Source organism: Periophthalmus magnuspinnatus, chromosome 11 (genome assembly GCF_009829125.3).
Source record: "Periophthalmus magnuspinnatus isolate fPerMag1 chromosome 11, fPerMag1.2.pri, whole genome shotgun sequence".
In the NCBI taxonomy this organism is placed as follows: Eukaryota; Metazoa; Chordata; class Actinopteri; order Gobiiformes; family Gobiidae; genus Periophthalmus; species Periophthalmus magnuspinnatus.
The window spans coordinates 10046403-10069295 of record NC_047136.2 but is presented as its reverse complement, the minus strand read 5'-3'; the positions used below and the strand labels follow the sequence as shown (position 1 = coordinate 10069295).

Here is a 22893-nt window from a genome sequence, read left to right as displayed (position 1 = left end):
GTTCAGGTTTTCTTTTAGAATTAAAGTACAGTGTAAGGTGATAGCTGCTAGTTATCACGACTTCCTTATTTGCTCACATTTTCAACACAGACTATGTAATCTGACTAAAGATCGACAGATACTTTGTGTTGTTTTTGGCCAGTGTCCGATACAAAAAGCTGCATTGGTGTTGGGGTTAATTGCAGTTGATGGAAATGATTAGCGGTCGCTAAGCCTCGATACTGTGGTATTGAGGCTATTGCGGCGTATAGGGGCTAATTGTAGCTAGTAGCGCAGTCGTTATGTGGTAGGTTGTGGTGGGTTGCACCTAATTGTACTTGATAGTAATGGTTCCAGTCTGTGTATACAGCCTGGAGCGGACAGGGCTGTGCTTCTAACCCTGATGCAAACAAACACATGTAAACAGCAGATAATGTATGCAGATAGTGACAACTGGAAGAACTGTCTGATTCAGCTGTACAGTCATATCAGTAAGAATAGGTGTGGCTTCAAACTAGGGCTGGGCGATATGCTGATAATAATAATCAAATGCACATTTTCCCACCCATGTTTCCTATTGGTCAGCTGTGACATGTGGATTTCAATTGCAGTGAAGTATGTATTTCAAAAGAATCTGGTGACGTAAGTGACCTCTTCAAGGCAATATAAATATGCCAAGTCTACATGAATCGTGATAAAAAAAAATAATAATAATGTTCCGCACCAAGAAAATGGTGAAATTTGGAGCATATTGCCATCCTCAAGTAAAGGTGACATAGTGAAGCATTAATGTCCTCTTTGATTGCATCTTTCATTGTCACAAAAGATCACAAGGTCCAAATATTAGTCCATGTCACTAACAGCAATGGCTCTAATCTAATATGGATTTTTACATTTATGGGAGGTTATATCTTTGCCTCGTTGCTTGTTACAAAATTATTTGGAGGAATAAGAAGTAGTAAGTTTTCATTTTCGTTCGCAAGATTGCACCTGAGAGACCAGTAAAAGTCATTTTGCAGCAAATACTGTTGTCATAAACACAGAACGACATGATATTGCCCAATGTTTATAAAGAATTACACAGAATTCCTGAAAGCAACAATTGTTTTTTTAATTGTTCAAATCTTTGACGTGTCATAGGGGCACATGGAACCACACTGGGGTCAGTCATGTCAGCCTGTTGCTTCATCACTTGGATCAGTAGTTTTCCACACACACACGCACGCACGCACGCACACACACGCACACACATGCACACACACACACACAGTGAATGATGAATCCTGATGGGTGTGGTGAGCATCTGATGAGATTTTCCTCTGCTCCGTCTCCAGACCCAGTGCCAGGGCTGGGCTCAAGGCGTGGGCCCCACCAGACACAGAAATCACTTTATTTTAATAGATGTGGCAATGGTCAAGCATAAAAAGAAGAGGTAAAGTGCTATCTAGGGATCTCACTATCAAATTTTAGTGTTATAGTTATTGTATGAAGAGAAATTGATACTTAGTTGTAGGACAGCAACATTAATCGTGACTGAATCAATATCTCAATTTGAATGGACGCAATTAACAAATCGCAAAGGCTAACACTTTTGAAGTACCATAATTTCCTCCAAAAACAGCAAAAAATATTCTGTTATTCTCATAGACTGTATAAAGAAGTGGACTAAGGGAGTGTGACGTCACCCACAGCGTTCGGCTCCAGTCAAATGAAGCTCATCGAGGTGAGCAGTTGTAGGATTTGGAGCCTAATTCCATGTTTGGAATTACGACTGCGTGTATCATAGCAACCAAAGAGCCAATCAGGAGCGAAACAGTTGAAGGTAGCGTCTCACTTAGCAACGCTGTCAATCAAACCTGTTGCTAAGGGTAGTGGGAGCGACCTCGGGGAAAGAAGGCGCCTGATTTGTCTGTTATTAATGTTCATATCTTGAGTTACGGACACAATAGCAGAATAAAAATACTAGGATCATGTAGAGTGGGTCAGTACGAATATTTTAAGACGAAAATGACGAGCCTGACAGCAGCAGTTACGGACAGAGGGGCGACAGTTTTATAATGTAAAGTGAATTCGAGCCAGAGTTGATGTAGCTGGAAGCGCGCCCATGCTCACTTCCTGTTTGTAACGCGTCGGTTAGCACGTTGGATATGTCCGTTTATATGTTGAGTCTATGGTTATTCTGCATAAAGCTGCTAACCCTGTTCAAACATGTCTAAAAATAAAATTCTCATTAGTTTGTCACTTCATATTTTTGTCTTTTTGTCAATTATTTAGAATCTGTTTAAAATGTGAACTTTGAACAGAATCTCATTTAAAAAAAAAAACAATTGCAGTGCTTGTAAGAAGAATTCGATTTTTTTTTTTTTCAAAATCGTTCTACTTCTTTGCAATAATTGAGGCAGAAACAAACAGTGAAATCCTTCATTTACTTCCATCCACGTTGCCTAATAGATCTGCATTCCTTTAGTATGTGGCCATCTTTATGAAATCAAACTCATATCATTTTGCTTTCCCATACCCATCGCATTTAATCATTTTAGTTACACAAACCTCCATGAGTCATTCCATCAGTGAATCAAAGATGAGAGAAAACAGTTTTTATTTTATCATTTCAAGAGGACAATGGGGAGACAGTGATGGCTTTAATGTAAATGCTCGGTTCTTGATTTGCATTGGTTTGATTGGGATCAGATTGTGCATCTGGCTTTCTTTTGGTGGGGCCTTTGAACGCTCACTATCAGTAAATAACAATAGCCCTTTATCTCTCACAGTTCCACAATAAATCGTGATGTCTCGCATGCTATCTTTTTATTCAACTCATCAAGAATCACAAATATAAACAAAACGTCTGCGCCCTCATCTTGAATTGATCTAAAAGTGATCGGTTTGTTGCATTGTGCGGATACTTCACACACACAGTAATGGCATGTGGGCGACTGTATTTATGACCAAATATGAACCAAATGACCACAGATAAACACACACAGCATCTTTGGCACGACCGCTGTGAACAATAAGACCACAAATGTTCTCTTTTCAAACAAAGGAAAGATTATGGTTCAACATAAAACATGTGTATTTGATAATTTGGTGTAGTGATTAGAAAAAAAGACAGAACAAATAGAAAAATAAATGAAAATTATGACAACGAGTTAAGCCTTTGACTTGTGGATAATTAGTTCTCACAGTTTGAAAGTTTATTGTTTATGTGTAGTGATTATAACAACAAATCAGACCAAAAAAATGGAAATAAATGAGATTATTATGACAGTTACGTGGATAATTCATTTTAACATTTGAAAAGTTGAAGGTTATATAATGCCCCGCAAAGGAAAAACGTTAATCATTTGACATGGCCAACAAATTGAAATATGAAGTAGACGTGTACATACCTCTGCCTTGCTAATTTAGAATGATTTCAAATAATGTTGCAATAAATGTGAGATGTGGCCTTTAGTAGTTTAGCAGATTCCTCCGTTGCGAAGTATGAGATCAGAGAGGATGAAAGCCAAACTGAAGAGCAGAAGGTGACACAGATTAAGTGCTGAGGGGAAGCACGGGGAATGTGGGAGCCAGGAAACCAGTGGCGAAGAAGACATTTTTGGTTTGAGTTATAGGGAGCAAACTGCATTTATCCATCCAACTCATACATCATCAACATATGGATTGCTGGTTGATGATAGTAATGCATTGGGCATCTATAGCCTGCTTTTTTTTTTTTTTTTTTTTTTTTACCAGATGCCCTGCTGATAGTGACTTTCCAAAACCTCAGTTGCAATTCTGTATTGGTTATGTGTTATTAAGCTGATTTACCTAGTCATCTATGGTTGAAACTTGATACTTTATGCCATTAATTATCATGACAGGCCTAGTTGAAAAGTTACATAGAGCTTTAAATGATTCATATCTCTGTACTGTCAATGTTGCCACTGATTTGTTCTGTTCCTAATTCTAAATGAGCCAGGGTTTTATGTCAAATGCCCTTTCTGCACTTGCTTGCGTAGACATGGTGAAAAGAATAGGAATGTATGAGACGTTTTGGGAGCATTGCAGAGAATGAATAGCAGTCTGCCGCCTGGCTCATCCATCTTTGTGATATGGGGCACTGGGTTTGATGTGGTCGTGTTGGACATCTTCTGCGTTTTCCTCGGAGCATCTCTACCCCCTCCCTTCAGTTTCTGTGATATGGTTTAGGTTTTGATGTGGTTATGTGCTGGAGGATTCTCACGCATGGATTCCATAACGATAAAACGATTCCCAGTTTCTAAGAGTTGCCCTTAAAGATACAATGAGCCTGGCAGCTTCCACACAAAATATTTCTCCGAATTCTGTCAAATGTTTTTGATTTATCCAAATGATTTTTCTTTGACGAGGTTTGTGGTTAAAAATTGTTGCAGTGTTTTCAAAGGGGTTTGTAAAGTGGATTAAAGCTGCATTGTACAAATACATCATTGTCAAACAATTGGGCATGTAATTCTGCATTGTTGGCTCAGGCATTGCTCTTTTTGGGGGCTTTTTATTGAACCACAGTTTACAGGGAGGGCTTCCACTGAACGTATTGCTGTTACAGTGTACATACATTTTTAACATGGGCCATTTATAATCTGACTTAGTTTCATTTGAAGAAGGGGCCAGTATTCATGGGTTTCAGACAAAGAATTCCTTCCTGATTTGAAGGGTTTTGCATGGCTACAGTCCCTCATTGTTATAGCAATAACTCAATTCAAATCAAAACATTATATCTTTTGGATGGGGAAACGTCCTAACAAAATCCTTCAAACCAGGAAGGAATCATTTTCCTGAAACCCACAAATAGGAGCAAGTTTAGGAATAAGAATTGTGTGTTTCTACATTTCCCATTTCACAATATTAACATGCCAATTAGGACATGAATGAACATAAATGAACAAAAAGTATATTTTTTACCACAGCAACAATTTCTTTCTTTTGGAATTTCTTTGTATTTTCTATTTCTATATTTGTTTGGTAGGTTTTCATGTTAATTTATGTATCTTAGTTCTTCCTACATATTTTCCTATAGACGTAAACCAGTCTGCATTCAATGGGAGTGTGCCTTGTTGGAAAATAACTAGATCACGTCATGATCCTATTTTTTCCACACAATTTATATTACAATATATTAAACATTGCACAAAACAATCTCAAACTTTTTATACTTGCCACGTCAATAATTAGTTTACTTTTATTTTGCAGAGATGGTGAGGAAGAAGAATCCCCCTATCAGGAGTGTGGGAGGAGAGGAGGAAGAGGAGGAGGAGGGAAAGAGAAAGACGACAGGAGAGGAAGAAGATGAAGGAGACGAGGAGGGCAGAGTGGGAGCAGAGGCCGACCGGATATCCCATCCATCCGAACCGGAATCCTCGGAACACCTCAGGACCGGCCCAAACGAGGATCAGGAAGAGGAGGAGAGAGAGAGCGAATGTGTATCTTCGTCCGTATCGCCGTCATCTATTGGTTATGAAGACAGGCGATCGGCAGGGTCACGATCCAAAGTTAGCGCTGAAGACAGGGACAAAGCGGACCGGAGCGAGGGAGATGTCCGACAGGAAGTAGCAGGAGTTTTAGTGGGGGAGGAGGTCATGAGAGATACGCCTCCTCTGTCCGGCAGCCCCTCTCCCAAACTCCAGGACTTCAAATGCAACGTGTGCGGTTACGGTTACTATGGAAACGACCCCGCCGACCTGGTGAAGCACTTCAGGAAGTACCACCTGGGTCTGCACAACCGCACCAGACAGGACGCCGCGCTGGACTCGCACATCCTCGCCCTGCACAATATGGCACCCCACACACCTCTAGGTAACAAAATCAGGCAAAAATAATGAAATACAGTGTATCTACTCATTGTTTTTACACCAAAAACAATCGGATGTGTCAAAATATTTCAATAAGTCAACCAAAATGAATTATTAGTTACTTATTAAAGACATATACATGTAATAGATCAGTTCTGACAAAAATTATGGACAACATATCTGCCATCAGCCTTTTTATTAAGGCTTCAAAAGTATCCAGATGCATTTCATTTATCTCTTTTCTTAACTGCAAAATGAATACTGCACTGACTTACCTCCAACAATATTAGTTCAGCTGTCTTAAACAGTGTGGTCATTTATTTTATACTTAAGAAAACTAAACTGCCACGATCACCCAGGACGTTTCTATCTTCACACTACTGTTACTTTAGCATGTGTTAAACTTCTCGTTGCTCATGTCCCCAGACATCCAGGTGGGACCGGGGCAGAGGAACCAAGCCAAAGATTTGGGGAAGATCCGACAAGAGCTCCTCAACCAGCAGCAGAGGACTGTGTTGTTGAACGGCACATACGACGTACAGGTGCGTTCACACTTTAACTGCTGCCATTTTGGGTGCTTTAAAATACCCTCCAAATGTTTTTCTTGGTTATTAATGATAAAATCTATTTTCCTAAACACATATTTTCCCATTGTCATTGTCAGGAGTCAATCAAAGCTCATCATTTATTTGTACAAGCAGGATATATTTTTATTTTTCATACGTGCACAGTGTTGTTGCCTATTTCTTTTCTTTTGCTGCTTTTAAACTGTGCGTTGCAACCCTAGAGTTTCCCCATTGTTTTTTCTTACCTTATCTTATAAAATAAATTCTGACCCATACGTATCTGTCAACAACTTTCCATATGATTCTGATTGTATTACACAGTTAAATGATGAAAAAAGCTGCAATATGTAACTTTTCTAGTGCAGGTCCTCTCGCTTACTTGTCACCATGGAGATGTTTTATTTTTGCTCAGAATATTGCACAATATCACATTTAACACATCTATCTCCATGGAGGCAAGCAGGTGACGCCACTAGGTCGAATTACAGCTCAGATCTGTGGAGAGGCGTGCCCACTCACTGTAAAAAGACATGTTTTTCAAGGTATTTTTAATAAATAAAAACAACTGTATCTGTATAAATGTAAGATAGATATGTTTATTGCTATACTGTGGAACATCCGAGGCAAAGCAATAACATCTTCACGGGGACAAGCAGGTGGCAGAAAAGTTACATTGTGCGTCTTTAAAGAAAGCAGATAATGTACCTTATAACGGCAACGCCTATTTACTTTTACAACCAAAGGAGAGCTATTACAACAATATAAAAACAAATAAAACATCTGATGAACCGTAACGCAGCGCAGTGCATCTTGGTAGTGTCTATTGACTTACACTGAAGGGAAGTGAAGGTGTTTAGAGGTTTGTTTACTGTAACCATAAAGCTTTTTGTTAATGGCCAAGTCCTTTTCCTACCTCCACATCTATAAAGCTCTGTCCCCGAATGGCTGTCAAACTTGTGTTGCTTTTTATTACCTCTCTGAAAGACTTCCACAAAACTGTCTATGAGGACAAGCAGGTATTTGGAAAGTAAATTCGAAGAACAACACTAGCCTATTTTCCTCCAATAAATTTCAGAAAGTAAGTGAGCCTAGAGTACGAAAGAAAATAGAATGTTTAAATATGAAGCGCAGTGTGGATGTAGGGCTGGGTGATTATATCGTGCATTTTTGGGTGAAATGGCTTATCAGATCTACAGTATTCTCCCAGGATAGTATTGTATTATAGCGGAAACTATTATTGGCACGCAGCACTAGTTGGATGGTCATATAGTCATACAGGCCAGATTGAGATGTTTTTGGACAGGTACAAAGAAGCAGGATAGTGAATCTACTGAAAAATCAATTTCGAAGTTTAGGGCGAAAGGAAGACCAAAGAGGAGATCTATAGTTGCAGTGAAAGAGCCAGATGAAGGAGGCTGGTGTGGGCAGGGCATGTAGAGGGTGAGGTGAGATGGAGGATTTGCTGCGGTGAAGCCTGAGGAAAACAGCACAAAAGATAAAACAAAGTTGACTTTTTTTATTGTTGGTCCCAAACAAATAAGACATTATATGCAAATGTATACCCTGATACTGATGCTTGTGTGCCTTTGGGGGGGTATGGTAGGGAATATAAAATAGTCAATACAAACTGTACAAATTCACTTAAGAAACCAGACATTCTCTATAAAAATACAGTGTGTAACTTTTTTGGCATGGCACGACACCTGCAGAAAGTACAAACCATACTTCGGAACATTATCCATGGAGATAGACATGTTTTATGCCATACGGTGAACGATTTTGCCAACATTGACATTTAAACAAGTAGCAGCATGCCCCCCTCATCAATAAGAGTCAAGTTTGTGGAGATGCAAGCTCACTTCGAGTAAGGACACATGTTTTTCTGTGCTCTAAACATAACAAAAAATGGGAAAAAAACTTTTATTTTAGTCTATTTTTGGCTAAAATGTTACATGCTGTTGCTTTAACTATTGTTTAATTCTATCTCAAACACAACTCCAAGTCATTCTTCCCTCAGAGGGTCATTATTTAAACCTGATCAATATAAAATTATGTGAAACTTGGGTGTGTCATGAGCAGCAGAAATTTGCTGAGCTTCCAAAACTACGATCCAAGATTCAAGTGAGAGGAAATCTGAAAAAGCAGAAAGAGCACAAAAGTCAAAAAGGTTTTTATTCAAACCAGGGCCTGGTATGGTCCGAGTCATATCCAGTAAACGCCACAGCAGCACACACACTTACACACACTCACACACACTCACACACACACACGCAGTCAGAAATAGAAAATCCAGTGGGCTTAAATCGTCATTACGCTGAAAAAGTGAAAGTCGATGAAAAAAACCAATGAAAGAGCTCTCTATTCTCTCGCCTTCTCTGTCTCCCGCCCACGTTTGGAAAATTCCATGTTGTCATTTGCTGAGACGGGAACCCGCGCTAACCAATGAGATTGCGAGAAAAGTGAGAAAGGGGGCGAGGAGCAGAGGAGATAGAGATGGAGAGAAAGAAATGGAGACGCAGAGAAAAGATTTGTGAACAGTGGTTGTAATGGGCAGTTTAATAAAACAGCTGTCAGACACATGAATGTACTTTTGTATTCCCTGTCTGTCTGATCCAGTTGTGTCCCTCATCATGTCTCTTTTAGTGGGACTCCTTTCAAACAATCTAACTCCCCTCTCTCCCTATCCTCTGTTTCTCTGTTTATCTTTATTTTGTGTATTTATATCTGCACCGATCATAATATTACTAGGCCTGTCACGATAAATACTATATCCACTTATTGTTGGGTGAGTACTTTTTCTTTGTACTACTAGTTTGTATGTTTGGTTACTTTTCTGTTCTACGGTGAGATTTGAGCTGTAGATGGTTGAATTATGAACTTCTATGACTCAATATAGACGCAAGCTACTCTGCTTTATGTTTTGGTTTCAATATTTTCGTTTATTGTCTATATTTACTTCAGCAATATATCACACTTCAAAATTGTTGTCCTGATCATCATGTAATGTGCAGTTGAATTTTAATGTATATCACTCATCTACACAACTTAATAAAAAAATAAGTATATGTATATATATATATTTTTTGGTCAGGGTTCAATTTATCCAATATATTGAAGTGCCATATATTGCTGAAAAAATATCGAGGATTAATGATAATATTTATATGGATTATGTGAAAACACTATTCTAAATTTACAATATTATGAGCTACAACAACTTAACAAAAAAAAAAAAAAATGAACATGTATATTTATTTTTTTGGTCAGGGTTCAGTATATATAATATATTGAAGTGCGATATATTGCTGAAAAAATATCAATGATAAATGATAATATTGACATGGATTATGTGAAAAAAACACTACTAAATTTACAATATTATGAGCTCCAATAAATCTTTTGTATTTAGTTTGCATCTATAATGATTCATAGAAGTAATTTATTCAACCCTGTACAGCTCAAACCTTATTGTAGTACATAAAAATAGCAAAGGATTCCCCACTTGCTCAAAGAAAAAGTACTCTTGATAAGTACTGCCCCCCAAAATGTCTTGTTCCATTTATCATATATTGAACGATAAGTCGATATAGGAATTATAGTGACATGCCTATTTGAAAGTACTTGAATTATGACATTGCAACGGTTAAACAATGGAAAGTTTGCTTTAGCTCCACTGATCAGTTAAAGTCTTGTCGATAAGTAGTTTGAATCACATACAATTATTCCTGTGATAACACATTTTGAAGTCCGATATATCACTGAAGTAAATATAGATGATAACCGATAATATTGAAACCCATTTATGCTACTGACACAATAACCCAAGAGCAGATTTAAACCACAAAAACTATTCTAAATCTATTTGCTGCAGCTCATGTTCTTGTCACAATATTGTAAACAACAGAGAGAAATACTTTAGTTCTTAGACTGCATGTGTAATGAGCCATAGAAGTTATTAATTCAACCTTTTACAGCTTAAATCTTATCATATAGCCAAAAAATAACCACAAATTTCTCAGTGTTGCAAAGAAAAAGTACTACTGAATAATACTGACCCCAAAAAATATCGTTGCCGCTTTCATATATTGAACGATAATTCGATAAAGTAATGATCATGACAGGCCTACATACAATTTTTTAAAAAGTAAGATAGAAATTGTGAGTAAAAATGAATTATGGAAATAATAGAATAACACAGACAGTCATAAATGCCGCAGGTGACAAATGCCGTCGTAAAAATCACTGCAAGATCATAAAAATAAGAGTCCATGATTAACAGCTCCAGAGGTCCTCTTTGGAATACATTCATTTTACCAGTGAACCAGTATGCACGGAATACTTGTACTAAGTCAACTCAGGCCAATTGGAGTGCGTAAGAATGCTACAGATACATGGAGATATATATAATGTTGTCTTCTAAACCTCCTGGGCCATTATTCACACACAGTAATGCCGAAAACGTGAAGAACACAGTGGTATCTAGTTGCATAGTTTGGAAAAATAAGCCATTTTCCTGACTCCGTGTGAGTTCAACAGGCACTTTTGTAATTTGTGGCGTCTTGTCTCGTTATCAGTTTCTACAGTGAATTAAAAAGGTCAGATTTGTTGAATGCATCACTTTTAATAAGCACTTAAAATAGTAAACCTGCTGGGATAATAAGAGAGCTTTTGTTTGAACCCAAATAAAGCCAACTGACAGTAATTGTTGGACTAATTATCAACACTGACTTATACTTTCCTGCCTGAGGTTGCCAAAACAAATTGTCTCCTTCCAAGTTTGCAGCTCCTTATATATTTACAGATTCATAAGGTAACTTTTCTCATATTTAATGCCATACTGTGTAAGATTCCAGGCAAAGCAATAGCTATATCTTATGCCTGTCATGATAATTACTATATTGACTTGATCTGAATATATTTTTTATATTTATCGTGAGTACTTTGTGTTTGCAAAAGTGGGGAGATTTGGGGTATTTTTGTTGTAATATGATAAGATTTGAGCTGTGGACGGTCAAATAATCCCTTTTATGGCTAATTAGTGGTACATTTTGCTATTTATTCGTTGCAGCTCATGTCTTTTAACAAAAATGGTTCTTTGGGATTATCTTGCATCATTTCAATTTTAATTAATGGCATAAAGTAGTTTCAATATTATCATTTATCGCGATATTTCTCTGTAGCAATATATCGTGCTGCAAAACTTGTTATTGTGAAAGGTCTAATTCAACTACAAGTTTGTTTTATTGCTCAGAAATACCTTAAAAAAAAACATGTATTCTAACTTTAAGCGGTGTCGCCTCTCCGCCGATCTGACCTGTAACTTGGAGTTGCGTTGTCTCCATGAAGATAAATAAATGTAATGCCATATTGTGCAACATCACCAGAAAAAAGGTTACATAGTGCACCTGAAACGTTCATGACGGCTCGGCACTTCACAGACTGGTCAATATAAACAAACTATTTATTGAACTTATTTTTTTCTTCCTACCAACAGGTGACGCTCGGTGGAACGCTGATCGGGATTGGCCGGAAGACGTCAGATTGCCAGGGCAACACTAAGTACTTTCGCTGCAAGTTCTGCAACTTCACATATATGGGCAGCAACTCCATTGAACTTGAACAGCACTTCCTCTCCTCACATCCAAATAAGGTCAAAACCCCGCCCCCGACACCTTTAATGTCAAACAACAACAACAACAACATGGCAGCTCATGATGGCCTGACAAAGGGGCGGGGTCAGATCGTTGAGGGGGCGGAGCGAGTGGCTGTGAGGTCCGAGGATGATTCTTTGGTGGGATACTCTGTTCCAGTTACGGCGTGTAGCGACTCCCCGGGCTGGACAGGGGAGGTGGGCCGCGGAGGGGGGCAGGCGTATTATTGGTGTAAGTCTTGCAGTTGGAGTTGTGAGTGGGCGGGCGGATCGTCGAAGCTGATCGAGCATTACGAGCAAAGACACAAGAACTGTAGCCCCTCTGGGACAGAGCGAGACAGGAGGAGGGACGGAGAACATGTGGCATCCAAAACTCGCAAAGATGGGTCATCCAATCCAACCAGCACCAGCCAAGGTAATGAAACACGAGAATGAATAGGAAACTGTTATGGCTCCTGATGTGGGACTCGTCTAAGATCAATGGACCGTTGCTTATCCCAAAATGACTATTGTTAAAGTGATATGCAGTTATGACAAATGATGATTAGTCATACGAGTGTGCAGTCATAATGTCTGGACCACCTACCATTTGCATTTCTGCTTTTAACTAACTGTGGTTAATTCTTTAGAATTAAATCCATTCAGAATTATAACTATGTTTGGATTGGACCACACAAACCAGCCTATTGTCAAAGGTAACTGTGATACACTGAATTGAAATATAGTTGCATAGCTTCCTCTAAACACTCATTTTGAAGACTATGAGGCTGGTTTTAGTCCTAGCTTAGGTCTTGTCTAATAATCCATCACATTTTATTGTTTTAATGACAATCTGTAGTATTATTTTCACTTCTCAGCATTTCGTGTTCAGTAATATAATTCTGGTTTATTTATTATCCTTCATTCTTGTTCGCTTCTTCCCATCAGACCCAAACAGCAGTGACCCCGACGCCGTGGTAACCAGCTACAACTGTCAGCTATGTGACTTCCGGTACTCCATGGCTCACAGCGCGGATGTGATCGTGGTAGCACCTTTACTGCTCCACTACCAGCACAACCACTCCATCCACCGCTGCTGCATTCAACACTGCATGTACTGTCCTCAGGGCCTGTGTCAGCCGCAAAAGCACCTGGGGGAGGTGAGATTACTGCAAATACACTGGAAAATAAATAATATTGGCTTGCTAACTACATGGAAGGAAACTCATAGCTTTTCTGTTGGGGGAAATGGAAATGCAATGTAGTAATATGAGCAAGTGTTAAGTTAATTACTCAAATTTCCAGTTTTGTTTAGAGTCCCTTGCTTCCTCAAATACTGCCACAGACTTCCCACTCGCCTCTGTACCAGCTGCCAAGTGTTGTGGTTGTAGCTGTTGAAAATACACAGTTAACAGGAAAAACCAAGCCTGTTAACAGCTAATGATGCACATCCATATTATAAATATCGGCCACTTCTTTGATGGACCCGCTGGATACAACCCTCATTTTAACATAAAACTATCTTGAGATGGTTTGTAAATAGTATCCAAAGTAAAATACAGTGAATTTCAAATAAAATTGACAAATGAAGCAAAAACAACAGTAATATTATTATTTCATGTAACAATAGTATCAATAGGCCTGTCACGATAATTACTGTATAGACTCAATGTATGAAAACTGGAAAAATATATTTGGGGCTAAATTTTTATCATGAGTACTTTTTCTTTGTAAAAGTGGGGTTTGATTTGGGGTATTTTTATTGTCCGTTTGCTATTTACTTGTTGCAGCTAATGTCTTTTAATGAAACTGTCTATTTAAAAATTGTTTACAGTTGTCCCTCACTATATCGTGGTTCACCTTTCGCGGTCTCACTATTTCGCGGATTTTTTTTTTTTTTACAGTCTATGAACGTGCATTGTGTTCTGCGTCCTGATTGGCTGAGAGCCTGTAGACCATTGTACATCAGTCTCCTCCGTGCCGTGTTTCCTGTACAGTACAGAATGTGTTCAGACAAACTGACATAAATATTCGATCGTAGTGTGACTCTGAAGTGCTGTATATTTGCACGTTTTCTCCCCGACAAAACCAATAATGTTGATGAAACATTCTGCCCCGACAAAGGCGCCTCCGAATAGAGAAATGTGAGAAAATGTTAATGCCTGTCTGAGAAAAGTGTATAAAGTGTGTGGTGAGGGGTTTTACAGCTGCAAAACATATAGAATAACTGTAAAAAATAAAGCTGATACTTCGCAGATTTGCAGGTTATTTTTAGAACGTAACCTGAAAGATAAACAAGGGACCACTGTACTGTGATTATCCTGCATTATTTGAGTCTTAATTAGTGGCATAAAGTAGTTTCAATATTATCGTTTATCGCAATATTTCTCTGTAGCGATATATCGGCTTCAAAATTTGTTATCGTGACAGGTCTAAGCGTCACCGTTTTGCCTTGATGACACCCAAACATCTCCAAAGCAGACGGCCAACAACGTTTAAGAAGTGAGCTCGACCCTGAAAGATATCGTTGAAATCGTGTAACTCGTGGCCATTAATATACTGTTGATATAGTTGCATTATTATTGAAAACTCAGAATATCTCAGCATCTAAATGTCTTATAGAGATCATTATTTTATTACAGAGTTGCTTAAGATCTCCACAGACATGATGACATACATTTTAAGCACTGTTTTCTTTTCCCAAACTAAAGCATGAGAACGATCCACTCACACCACAAATGTTATCTCTCCCATTAGGTGTCCCATCCTTTTGCTTGTCGGAAGCCCACCTGCTCTAAATGCTGCTCTAAGTTTCCCCAGTCCACCAAACCCCAGGACACTGCTGGTTCAAAGCCTGCCACTTCACCGAGCTTGACCCCTCCTAACCCCCGAAACGACCCCACTAACACAGCACATCCCATGGTCACACAAGGTACTAAAAGTTAAACCAATACATGCCAGTCTGTTATTTCCTGCTATAACGTGTGTTCCCATGATTCTCTGTGCTCCCAGGAGTAACGCACTTATGTGACCAGTGCGCTTTTGCCACCACCGACATTGACGTGCTGCTGCAACACTACGAGAGCTGCCATACTGTCACCAGCCTGAAGGGGGTGTCGCCTCATGTCAAAGCAGAGGAGGATGTCGGGGGAGAGAAGGAGGGAGGGAGAGGGGGAGAGAGGGAGTACTCCTGCACAAAATGTCACTTCATCACAGAGGTGGAGGAGGAGATTTTTAGACACTACAGGTGGGTAGCAATTAGAATAAATCATAGAACTGAGTAGAGCTGAGTGACTTTACACAACTAATAGAGTTTTACAGTGTTTACAGCCTATAAACGCCGCATATTTTAAACTATATTAGACTGAATTTCTATAATAATAATAAGAACTCATTTGTCCCTATTGCTACTGCGCTAAATATGACCTATTCATATGTAGCTTGCTTTAAGTGTTGTTTTTTTTATGCCACGTACGTGATGAAAAGTACATTTTTTATCACATAGTCGTTATGTAATTATTGACTTTTCTCATTCTCAAATGTAATTAAACTGGAAACTTGGAGTCAAAGGCATAAGAGTTGACAAGTAACTTTGTATTCTAACTTTTTATAGTCTGAAATTCATACAGTATTGATTGAACATGCATTATGAAAGAAAATGCTGAAACTATTGCCTGACAAAGTGAAGGATTTCAGCTTTGAATCAATCAGAAATTTAATGTTGTTTTCAAGAAGTTGAGAATGAGGCAGAACCAGAAAATGGTGGAGCGAAAAGACATGAAGGGAATGTGAACAAAAGCAGGGATGGGCCGGTTTTTAAGTCCATTCACGCCCTCATTAGGACACACTCATTAAGCTTTGCCACAACACAAATGCAAAATGCCAAAATTGATTCCCTATATTTGATTATTCATGGTAAAAAATACAAATAAATCTTAAATAAGTCAAAATAAGTCAATTGTAACTTATTTTTCTTTTAACTTTTCATTGAGTTTGAGGATAATTACATGTGAGCTGTGCAATTGTCTGTAATGAACACATAACTAAGACAAATGGATATCTCTATGGGCAATTCTACATGAAATGATTAACATGACATTACTGCACTACTTTAATAAGTAGCACCCACTCTGCCCCCGAGACAAAACGAGATTAGATGAAATCCAATCAGAGGTGATAAGGCCAGATATGAGCTGATCAGATTGGATAGAATAAGACATATAGATTTCAGATAATCCTTTAATCCTAAGTAGCAAGTTTCAAAAGAGGATTTAAAGGTCCTATATTACACAAAATTGACTCTTGTGTTGTTACCTCATCAAAAACATATCCGGAGTTGTGTTTCGTTTCGTTCACACATGTTTGAGTGTTTTTAGTTCAAATGTTTTTGATGAGGAAACAACATTATAACATAGATCAGAAAATAGTGTACCGTAAATTTCGGACTATAGAGCGCACCTGAATATAAGCTGCACCAGCTAAATTTGAAAAGAAAATCTATTTTGTACATATATAAGCCGCACCTGAATATAAGCCGCAGGTTTTTGTGCTGTAACATGTGATATTTACACAGAAAGATGGTACACAGAAGGTTTTTTTAGTTTTAATTTAGGAAACGCTTTTTTCTTTTCTTTTTTTTAAACCGTGCCTGAAAAGCATCAGTTCATAATCTTTCCCCATGTCTCACTTTTGCATTTACTGTTAGAGTGTCCCCCAGTGGCCGTTAGGCAGTAAAAATCTATAAATTAGCCGCACTGTTGTATAAGCCGCAGGGTTCAAAGCGTGGGAAAAAAGTAGCGGCTTATAGTCCGAAATTTACGGTAATATGGGCCCTTTAACTTTATTATACTGCAGAGTAGAAGTATGTAAAAAAAGAAAAAAAGAAAAGAAACAATAAAATAATAATAATAATGTGAGATATAATTATATTTAAGAATGCAAACAAAATATATAAATTTAGTGGCTAATATTTTGAGATACATACTGTACTTACTATTAGCTATCCAGTATTCCTCTTTCCACTTACATCTAAATAATCTCTTTTTGTCTAGGGCATTTTCTGTAAGACAAAGCAGTTACATCGAGCAAATGATAAGAATGTATTCATAGACAGCTTTGAATATGCAAATCTTTTGTGTCATTTGTTGAAATTTGTTTTGTCATTTCTAAACAAAACTGTCAAACAAAATGGCTGCTGAAAATAGAAAGATGTCAGCACTGGGCTTCATGTGTAGAAGTTATCTTGTTTATTTTGTTTTGTTATCGAGTGTTCCTGCTGTCACAAAACTGCAAAGGATAAGAAGGAAAAATAGGAGCCATTTTTCTCACTCTGAGAAGAATACTAAATAATAATAATCATCCAAAAGAGGGATTAAATAGGCTTTCTTTCACATGCGGAGTCACTTTTGAATTTTGCATCTACAAACGTGTCGCTATATGGACCAAAATAGCTCAAAGCTCCATAGACACGGCTAGTTTGATATTAACGATGATTCATTTCTTGCTTTTCAGATTAATGTACATTCTCCACTTTTTGTCTAACTCAGTGTGATTTAACAGAACGTGAGTCACAGTTTGGCAACGCTTTTGGCTTACCTGAATAGTTAGAACAAATCGAGTGTAGTCCTCAGAGAAAAATAAGTCTCTATAATTCTCTTATGCAGCAATAACCATAAAGAGCATTAAAAGTCATTATTAAGTTTTAAATTGTAGTGTTTATTGCCCGTGCTACAACAGCTCCTTCATTTTATAATAACTGTTCATACTGTGTAGGTGTGTAGTCTGTCATAAGGATGATGCACGGTTGGCGCTTGAGAAGTTACAACTTAGATCTATGGAAAGGCGATCCTACTCATTGTACAAATTACGAGTTTTTTAGCTGTAATTGTCAGGTGAGACTGTACATACGTTTAATGCCATACTGTGGAAAATTCTAGGCAAAATTCCAGGTAAAGCATGGACATAAGTAGGTCTGTGGGTATTTATCGTGCGTATTTTCTTTGCACGACTAGGACATTTTGCATAATTTTTTGGATGTACGATATGATTTAAGCCACAAAAAGTTGAATTAATAACTTCTATAATTCATTACAGATGCAAACTAAGGACTAAAATGTTTTGTTCTGCTTTTTATTTATTGGAGATCATTATTCTAAATCTACAATATTGTTAAAACATGTTTTTTGTGGCTTAAATCTGCTCTTGGGTTATTGTGTCATTGGCCTAAATTAGTTTCAATATTTTCGTTTATCATCTATATTTACTTCAGCAATATATCGAACTTCAAAATGTATTATTGTCACAGGCCTAGAGACAAACCTCCTTTCAGAAAAGTTACATAGTGTACCTTTACAACAGAAATTAAATACACTGACAATTTTGTAATGATTGCTCTCTTTTTTATGTCCCCCTAGACGTGTCCATGCGTGTTGCCGTTGCCGACGCTGCGACTTCACTGCCCCCGACTCGACGGCTCTCCTCGACCATTTTAACTCCGCCCACTGCCACGACTCCGCCCGCTCCCTAAACTCCTCCCCCTTAGCCACTTCCCTCACGCCTTTTCTAACTCTCTCAGCCAACGGGTGTTCGGCCCCCTCTACATTAGCCATTAAAGAGGAGAGTAAGGGCGATATCCGGCTGCTTTACTCTCTAGCGCCCCCCGAGGGAAGGCTGGCAGAGGGGGGCAGAGAGGAGAGCATGGTCAAAAGCGAAAGTGGTGAGGAGAAGGAGAGAGAGAAAGGATGGGTGATAGCGGACACGAGGGGGACAGGGGAGAGAGGTGGGGAGCAGGCACACGGTCTGCTTTGGGTGCCCAAGGACCGAATAGGGCCCGAAACTCGACCGGGAAGCGGCAGCCCGTCCCTCTTCCCAAGCAGCCTATCGCTGTCGTTTGTCTCGCCCAATCACGATTCACCACAATCCAAAAGAGGCTCACCTAGTATGGTCTACCTGAGCGACACAAAGGCATTCATGGGAGATTCTAAGGTGTTTTTGGGAGAAGCCAAACTGTACGGAGGAGGAAGGTCGGGAGGTGGAGGAGGGGCAGGCGGAGGTGCAGGAGAGAAGCAAATGACCAATCAGCAGTTCTCGACGGCGGCTGGAGGCGGGGCTGCAGGAGGAGGCGGAACCGGAGGGAGTGGCGGACAAGAGGGCAAGACCGCAGCGAAAGAGGAGTCCCAGTCACTGCTACGGGTAGGACATTTTGAAAAACATACTCCCCCTGTACACTTCTTTCATATTTTGTCCAGCCTATCACTCTGATGTGACAAATGTAGGTTTATTTGATTAGATTAATAGCTTAATACTGTTGAAATGTTTATGAAAATGGAATGTTTCTTCATGAGTTGTTCCACTTAGCTTTAAAAAAAAAAAATCTAATATATAACAATTAGTGTCCTCTTCAGTCTATTGAATCAGGGCCTTTGTACTACCTTATATTCGGTGTACCCGTCGAGAGCATTAGCCATCAAAGCGTCGCTATTATTACGCCTTGATCATCTTTTCTTTGAATCAGATGTGAGGATGGGGCGTCATGTAGCGAGCTTTCACAGCCCACTCAAAGCACTGATCAACACAGATCAAGATCAGTCCTGGGTGGCCCCTTTGTCCGTGGGTACAATTTACAGACATCATTTCCTTTCCCACAAGTATCGCTGGTCACTTTTAGTATATTTGGCTCCTTTTTTTAATGCAAAACCCGCCCGTTGTCATGCCAGCGGTGTCGCAAATACAGAAACAGCCACCTGTCATTCAGCCATCACCCACAATACTTTGCACTTTAGTGATGTCATGACACGACGCACAGGGATAGACTGTGGTTACCCAGTTCTTCATACTTATTGGCTATTATTACATTAGATCAGATTAGACCTATAAAATGCCAGGGCAGCAACTCGCGCTCGTATTAAGTGTGAGCGGTTAGTTTGCAGTGTGCCATATGAGTCTCTATAGTGGATTTATACATTTCTGCTGTTTGTGGTGGTGGCAGTGTCTTGGCAGAGCGCGCTGGGTGGGGCTACAAGAGGTTAACTCATTATGGAGGGTGGGGCAGTGCGTGTCTGTAGTCGGGAGGAATGCGTGAGAACAAAAAATCGAAAAATGATATGAAGAGGTGCAGTGACTCACACACAGATAAAAGACCAAATAGAAAGAACGACGGATTCGGAGCTGGAGTTTTGAGCATAATGATGATAATGAAGGGTCTACTACTTTTATTCAAGCGTCGCAGTATGTGGGCTGCAGACGAGAATAACGGCGAAAGATTTTCAGCCCGTTTTTCTCTGAATGATCAACTTCGCAGAGTTTTTGGGTGTAGAATGAAGTTACGCAAGGTAGCAATTGCGTAATTAAAAGAGCTAATTGCGCCGTATGCAGATGACACATCCAGTGATAAAAATGTTACTGTTGCCATAGCTGTTGTCATTTCAAAACATAATATCTTCATTTTGGCTTGTATAAAGTCATCAAATGGCATTTATAACAAGAAACAGCCCTGTGACTCACCCATCCCATGAATACTAAGAATACTAACATTTGATTTGATCTGCAAAATTTCATTGTGATCTTAAAATAACAGTTATAAACTTTGACAGTTTGCTTTTCGCTGGCTTTTTCTGTGCAGTGGTACAATAGCATCATCATAAAGTTTCAGATGCATACCGCCTGATTTATTTGTTGTCCCGTCATAAAAATCTAGCTATTTTTAAAACAATTACTCAACTAATAATTCAAAGTGTTTTCTGCAGTGCTTTACGGTTTTATAAGATTCGATTTTTTTTATTTTTCTCTTCAACTAATGCATCCGTAAAGTCGTATATTGAGAGTGTGTGTGCGTAGGGGGGAGGAAGGCACAAACACTTTTATAACTCATCCGAGGACCACAAACTAGACAAGACTTATTACTCTAATGGCTTCATAAGATATGGCCTTTGCTTCCTCTTTTTCTTCACAACACAATATTTATTCCCCACAGCTCCCACTGACACGAGCTACACACTCCGATCCTACGAGCATTCATTTTACTGTCGGCCCATTCATTATCATAATACATTCCCAAGCACCCGGCTCTTACCCTGACCATCGCAGATACAAGTTAAGTTAATTGTAAGCCTAAACCTTAAGACCTTAACACAAGAAAAAGAGTACAAGACACGCGCTTAGGCTGACTCATTTCAGGGAGGGGAGCTAAAAGGATCATCGATATTTAAAGCCACACACGCAGGCAAAGAGAGATAGGAGCTTGGTTCAATTTAAATTCAGCCTTTGACGCAACCCAAACACGAGACTGAATTCTAAGAGGTGAACCCGCCCATGATACATATCGACTCTTCGGAAATAACAAGTCGGAAATCATGTGGTAGTAGGTGAAAGGTTGAAGATCCAAGATGGAGGAACACAGGGAGTGAAAAAGATGAGGTGTGTAAGTGTGACAATAGAAAATCTGAAATATCCTTTTTGAAATTGTGTTAGGCACCTACAGTTCTTCCAGTTCTTCCAACGATTACTTTTCTTTTTCATTTTGCAATCCCAAGTGGATACCCTACCGTTTGATATGCTTTTAGTATTCTGCTCGAGTAGTACTTGAAATCAGAAGAAATCGCCAAAAAACTGATTTTGACTTTGGGATATTTTGGACTTTGTGAATAGGAAAATCAGAAATCCTCTTGAAGCTAAAATATCTGATAAACTCCTTTCGTCTGATATAAAGTAAACACGCAAATACAACTTAACATGACAATAATTGCAATGTCAAGTTATTAGCTATTACAAAACACACCACTTCAACAGAAACACCTTTATACCGAACATTGACCCTCGCATATTTCCCTTTCCCTTCTCGTCTTTCCCAAAGGATGTCTCACCTGATTCGTCGAGATCGATACATAACTGCACCACACACACGATCACATCTTTAGTATTCTGGTTAGGGCATCACTTTGTAGCGAGAGGAATATTTTCTTTTGAAAGGCCTGATCTATAATTGCCGCATAGTGTTGGCGCGTTGAGACATTGCGTTGCTATTGGCTTTGTTTTTATAGTGATTTATTACATTGAGGACATGTTTGCCATCTGAAATGTTATTTACGGGCCATTTGACTGAGGACGAGGACAGAAAGCTTATGAGGTTTAGAAAAGAAATTGAACTAAAAGCCGGGTTGATGTTGGAGTTTATAAATGAGACGGGATACGTTTTGAGTAATAGTGGTTTTCTGGGTCTGAAAAGGTCCCACAATGAAACATGTGGACATATGTGATTCAACTCAGAGTTTAGCTCATCTAACAAAGTCCAGATTGAGATTTCAAAGTGAATTCCAGCTCAAGGATCTTATAGTTACGCAGATAAACGGACATGAGCGAAAGGGGTTTGCAGGTTTTTACGTGAAATGCAATCAGTTTTGGGAACAGTATCAGATTTCAGCATATCATAAAACTGGAAAATATTTCATCACTTAATTGATGTTTTTAGGGGGGTTATATAATGAAATTTGAACATAACTTAGTCCGCTTTGTTCTTCATAGCATAGCAACTTTTTAGTATGGATTTGTCATTGTTTTTCCTCTTATGTGGTCATATTGCCACAGTTAAAACCACAGGGCTTTTACGACAGCCCCATGCGTGACATTGGGATCCATTTGAGAGACGACTCTGGGAGATAAACTCAATGTGGGCTAAGGCAGATCACAGAGACTTTCATTTAAGTTCCCCTCGTTTACATTTGTGCCCGACGGAGCTAATTATGTTTAAGACTCGCACAACACAGTCACACACACACACACACACACACACACATAGCTGTATTTCCATAAAGTTCTCATTACTTTGCTTTCTATTTCCTCTCCACTGCGATCGCCGTTCTCATTGGCATTCGCTGGATGTGTGAGGGAGTGTGTGCGAGGGAGTGTGTGT

The 22893-nt window shown here is 39.0% G+C and overlaps 1 protein-coding gene across 2 annotated transcripts in view; it reads left to right on the top strand.

The window, feature by feature from the left end:
- The window catches only part of trps1 (trichorhinophalangeal syndrome I), a 140605-nt gene that overhangs the window by 57775 nt on the left and 59937 nt on the right, over nucleotides 1-22893 (top strand). For both annotated transcript variants that reach the window (XM_033975580.2, XM_055225287.1), the window contains exons 3-9: nucleotides 5194-5796; nucleotides 6219-6334; nucleotides 11853-12423; nucleotides 12936-13147; nucleotides 14745-14919; nucleotides 15000-15234; nucleotides 18401-19178. In XM_033975580.2, the coding sequence (XP_033831471.1) occupies nucleotides 5194-5796; nucleotides 6219-6334; nucleotides 11853-12423; nucleotides 12936-13147; nucleotides 14745-14919; nucleotides 15000-15234; nucleotides 18401-19178 (2690 nt within the window). The remainder of the gene's footprint in view (nucleotides 1-5193; nucleotides 5797-6218; nucleotides 6335-11852; nucleotides 12424-12935; nucleotides 13148-14744; nucleotides 14920-14999; nucleotides 15235-18400; nucleotides 19179-22893) is intronic.